This window comes from Macaca fascicularis, chromosome 10 (assembly GCF_037993035.2).
Source record: "Macaca fascicularis isolate 582-1 chromosome 10, T2T-MFA8v1.1".
NCBI classification, from domain to species: domain Eukaryota; kingdom Metazoa; phylum Chordata; class Mammalia; order Primates; family Cercopithecidae; genus Macaca; species Macaca fascicularis.
Window position 1 is genome coordinate 63536933 of NC_088384.1, and position 4953 is coordinate 63541885.

At 53.0% G+C, this 4953-nt stretch overlaps 1 protein-coding gene across 1 annotated transcript; it reads right to left on the reverse strand.

The window, feature by feature from the left end:
* Positions 1-1392: 1392 nt before the first annotated feature.
* LOC102146135 (putative cystatin-9-like protein CST9LP1) lies at positions 1393-4638 on the reverse strand. Its single transcript, XM_005568163.5, has 3 exons — positions 4333-4638; positions 2628-2741; positions 1393-1690 (listed from the first exon to the last, which is right to left on the reverse strand). The coding sequence occupies exons 1-3, from the start codon at positions 4570-4572 to the stop codon at positions 1601-1603; spliced, it is 444 nt and encodes a 147-aa protein (XP_005568220.1). The 5' UTR covers positions 4573-4638; the 3' UTR covers positions 1393-1600.
* Between the last annotated feature and the right edge of the window lie 315 nt (positions 4639-4953).

Consider the following 4953-nt stretch of genomic DNA (forward strand, 5'->3'; position numbering starts at 1 on the left):
CCTCTCCCCTTGCTCCATGAGGGACGGCTGTGCTCCCAGAGGGTCCTGAGGCAGGACCCCCCCCTCACCTCAGGGGGCTCACTCCCCATGAGACCCTGTCCTGCGAGCTGCCTCAGAATTGGTTCTTAAATGGAATGAGTGGCGTGGATTGTTTGGAGGACACTTGTTGGAATCACGGTGGATAAAGCGCCTCTTCTGAGCTTCCTTCTGCTGATGGAGTCAGGGTCAGGAGAAGGACCAAGGGTGGGAGCAGACAGGAGAGGTGGTGGGAGGGTCTCAAAGGAAAATCTGTTCAAGTCTGGAGCAAGGCAGGGCAGGGCTGTGTGGGTTCTAGAGACCCACCCACCAAATGGGACAAAGTGCAGCAGCTGTGCCCACCTCAGTGCTGACAGACCGCAGGGCGGTCTCCGAGCCTGGCTCTCCCCTCTGCTTTGCCTGAACACCCACAGTCTAGGGGCCACCCTGCCAGCATCTCTATGGAGGCCACGTGCCAAGATGATGGTCCAAATGCACCACAGGTCTTGTGTTGGGTCTCCCCAGGCGGACCCTGAAACGCAGACTGGTAGGTGCAGGTGGTTTATCTGGAGCTGATCCCAGGAGGCACAAGTGAGAAAGGGAGATGGAGAAGGGGAAACACAAGGTGTTTGTTCTCAATGGGTTACTCTGGGGCCGGAGGCGTTCATCCTGCTGGGGAGCTCTAAGAACCATGTGGCACACCTCTGAATCGGGGGCCTGGAGGCTGGGAGACTGGGACATTCACCTGCTTCCCTCCTGAAGATGGAGTGTGACTCTCAGACTCGACCTTAGGAGTTGGCAGCCATGGCCCGAGGACCAAAAGCAGCCCAGTCTGCTTGTCTCCATCTGTAAACAAAGTCTTGTTGGGACAGGACTGCTCTTATTTGTTTTTGCATTGCCTATGGCTGCTTTCAACATACAAAGGCAGAGCTGGGTGGCTGAGAAAATGACTATAAGCCTACAAAGATCAAAATAGTTACTCCTTAAATCTTTGCAGAAAATACATGCTGAAGCCTGGTCTGGGAGATGTGGACAGGGTGTCCATAGCTGCTGGCTATTCTCAGCTAACACACTAGGTATACATGGACCCTGAGCATTAGTGCTGATGTCACATGTGCTGTGTGGGATCCTGAGTCCCTGTCCTGCTCCAGGTGCACATCCGGTGCCCCGGGAGGCCACCCTCACTGCACCTCTGCAGCCTGCAAAGGGCCCTGAGACGGCAGCTCAGATGCACCTTAGCTGTGCCTCTGGAAGCGGCTCAGGAGGCCCAACAGGGAAGAAAAACTTACCCCTGAGAGCCCAGGAGGCTGCCTTGCTGAGAATAACTCCATCAAGTGCCCAGGCCCCTCCCTCCAGAATCACGGCACACAAAGCTTCTTAAAATGCTAATTGTTAAGTTGTATACCACATGATGAACTTAGACAATGAAGAATTTCTAAAATACCTCAGCATGAACTCCTAACACATGGAAAGTAAGAACGCACAAGCACAGAGCTGCTCAGGCACTGAAGGGCCATGCTGAGGAACTGCCGACGTGCTGGAAAGGAGAGGACAGCATGTGACCAGGCCCTTGGCTAGGACCCACTCAGGAATGCCCGCCTGAGCATGTCTTGTTCCAGAGGTCAAACCGTGTCCTCCAGGGCTCTATTCCGATGGTGAAGAAGCAGGTGCGGGTCTGAGGGAGCAAGCACAGGAAGGGACAGTGGGTGGGGGCTTGGGACGCAGAAGCTTGTGGCTTCTGCTATCAACACAGGTTCCATCTCAATCTTGCCCATTCCCAGGGCTGGGCTCTGGCCCCCAAGTATGGCCCTCCAGCCTGAGTTCTGGGCTGTTCCAGACTTTCAGGGTGATCTGTGGCTCCCTCCTGACCAAGGAACACCTATATTAGCACCCTCCTCCCCAGCCAGCAGCCTCCAGGGAAACCCAGGCTGTCCAGTGTCTTTCACCCTCCAAGAACAGCATGGCACCCTCCATTCCAGAGGGAGCTGCTCTCAGATTTAAACAATTACTTAACCTATTACCTAATCCTCTGATAAGTAATGCTAGATGTGTCGTGCACAGTGTCAGGGTTCATTATGTCCTTGTCCCCAGGGCAGGCACTGCAGCTCAGCAGGAGCCAGGACAGGACCAGGGAAAGAGGGCAGTAGGGCCCCTCCTCAGCCTCCACCTGCCTCAGACTCTGGGTCAGGGGAGGGGGGCCCTGAGAACCGCACACTCAGAGAGAGGTGACGTTGGATCCCCACCAGGCTCTTTCTTCAAAAAGCAGAGGAAGGCTGGGGAAGAAGACCGGAGAGGGGACAGCCTCTACTCAGGGCTAGGACACTAGGACCCAGGGGGCAAGAGCAGTCTGAAAGCCATGTGCCCTGGGTGCAGGCAGCTGCAGTGGCGTGACATGGCAGAGTCAGGAAACTCAGATTGGCCAGGAGCCTGCAAGTGGACCCCTGGCTGCCTGCCCCTCTATGCTCCCCACTAAGGCACAAGCAGGGCAACCTGGTAGAGGCTGCTGCGGGCTCACTCCTCTATGTCTCTTTGTCAGTTGCGCCCGTGCCCACATCACACCCCATGTGGCATCCACAGCTGTGTCCAGGAGGGAAGCTGGTATCTTATCTTACATTGTTCAGCTCTGGGCTCTCTTGAAAAGGGCAGTTGTCAATGTCGTCTTCAAACTTCCCACACATGGTTCGGCCCAGTTGCAGATTCATGGAGAATGTCATCTTATCGTAACCCTGTTGAATAAAAAAAAGATTAAAGTGGACAGACTCTTTGAGTTGCTCATAGGTAACTCCTTGTGAAGATGTGACCTTGTAGGAAGAGGCTGCGACACTCCCCTCTATTAGGGAGCTCGCACATGGGCCTGGCATCAGCTCACTGGAGGTAAAACCCCGGAGACCTTCTCTAGACTGAGGAGTTAAGAGCAAACAGCAAATATGTGTGGTGGGTCCTGGGACAGACACAGCCTGTCAAACCCTATTAATGCATCCTCTATGTCCAGCTTCACCTCCTTGTCTCCCATGATGAGACCCGGCTTCACTCCCAGCAGGCATGTGAGCCTGCAGCTGCATTTTCAGAGGACACGTGCTGCACGCTCGGGAAGGTGTTAGCTCTCCATGAGTTTTCAGGGTAACCTCAGCCCTGCGGCAGAGGGAGCCTCATCTAGAGTGTGTTGTCCAACCTACCACCTGACCTCCAGCAAGAGGAATGCAAGAATGCCGCCCAGCGCTCCCACTACACACAGGCACACACCCTGGGGACAATGGCTTTCAGAAACACCATCTGCCCTATTGCAAAGTGCACTCTGAAGTTCTCCTTGCTCTCCTTCCCACTCCATTTCATTCCACGACATAGACTCCCTCCCCGTCCATGCATTCCTCTCAGCCACTCAACTGACTCTGGGATTGCCACATCCGGGCAGCCACGTGGAAGGCTCCACACCAGAGGGCCGGGGTCAGGGAACCAGCCAGGGCCTTGCACAGAGTCTTCCCAGAGCTTAAGCTGTGTGTGGCACTGGAGTCCCCCTGCCCTTCTTTCAGGCTCTTGGTGCTGACAAAGGAAGAGCAATGCTCCTTCTCCCTCTAAACCAGAAGTTCTCCACTAGGAGGGCATTTTATTTGTTCATGCCTGCAGCCCGGATGAACTACACATTCCTGAATCATTTAGTGATACCATTAAAAGGAGAACATTTTAGGATTCAGGACCATGGACTGAGGAAGAGTGTAACACAATATTCAACTCATTAAGTGTGGATGCAGCAAGGAGCCCAGAGCAGGTGGAAATCAGAGAACTGACCTCACCACGGCCTCCCGGGGCTGATGGTGCTTCTTTTTTACTTCTGAATTATCAGCTCTCTTTGTCTCTCTGTCTCTCCTTCTGTTTCTTTCTGCCTATCTGTCTCTGTCTCTGTCTTCCCTTTCTTTTACTCTGATTATCTCTTTTCCTAATTATCTATTTTTAAATTTCTTTGAAATGTTTCTCAGTTTCTGTCTGTGGACATTTTTTTGTGCGACCCATTTCCTCACCTGATGCATCATTTGCTCAGTTTTCCTTATTTTGAGGTCATTCTTCAGTTAAGTGATGCCATAAAAATCATGGAGGATGAATAATATATCTAGTATTGAGTAGATCTAGACTCAAAAAATTATGATGTATATCTTTCATAAAGACAAAAAGCAAATTTCTGAGGTTGTATTTTACACAAGTTTAGACTACAAATGGTGAACCAAGAGTCCTGGTTAAGCCCTGCCACACACGCTCCCACCCCTGCCCATCACTCAGCAGCCTGTGCTGGACACTAGGGAAGAAGACGACGTGGTCACCAACCTGCTCCTTCCAGGAATCCAGGACACGCACCAGCTTGTAGGCATACCAGTCCTTGCTCTGCTGGTTGTATGTGTACACGGCAAACTCCAGGGTGGGAGGGAGATACACAGCAATTTGTTTTTGGTCATTCCACTCCTCTTCCTCTTGGAAACGCCAAGCATAGGTAACCAGGAACTGGAAGCTGAAGAGAAGCAGCAGTGGCACCCAGGACAGAGCCCTGCTCTGCGGGAGACTCGACATGGCGCAGGGCCCAGCAAGCACTGCTGCCTCCAGCCTTTCCAGCCTGGACTCCCGCAGGAACCTACTGCACACAATTCTGTCCCTTAAACTCTTGAGCTCAGGCGGAAACTCCTCCCTCCAGGCCTTATCTCTGGCATTACAATCTGTCCCTCCCCAATGCGGCTTCACCTCCTCCAGACGAAGCTGTTTCAATCATCTCTTGTCCAGGGAGAAGTAAGAGCAACCACGGGAGTGGGTTAGAAAGATCAGGGACCCCAGGGGGCAAGAGCAGGGCATGAGGTCCAGCTACCACTGCTCCCTAGTGCCTCAGTGGGCTAGAGGAGAGCACCCACTTCCTTGGGTGTCCCAGGGTCAGATCCTGAAATAAGAACAGAAGGGCAA

Coding starts and splice junctions, on each gene's coding strand:
- LOC102146135 (XM_005568163.5), bottom strand. CDS start 4,572: ATGTCGAGTCTCCCGCAGAGCAGGGCTCTGTCCTGGGTGCCACTGCTG. Junction 2,742..4,332: donor TGGATTCCTGGAAGGAGCAG/GTTGGTGACCAC, acceptor TTTATTCAACAG/GGTTACGATAAGATGACATT. Junction 1,691..2,627: donor AGAGCCCAGAGCTGAACAAT/GTAAGATAAGAT, acceptor TTGCTCCCTCAG/ACCCGCACCTGCTTCTTCAC.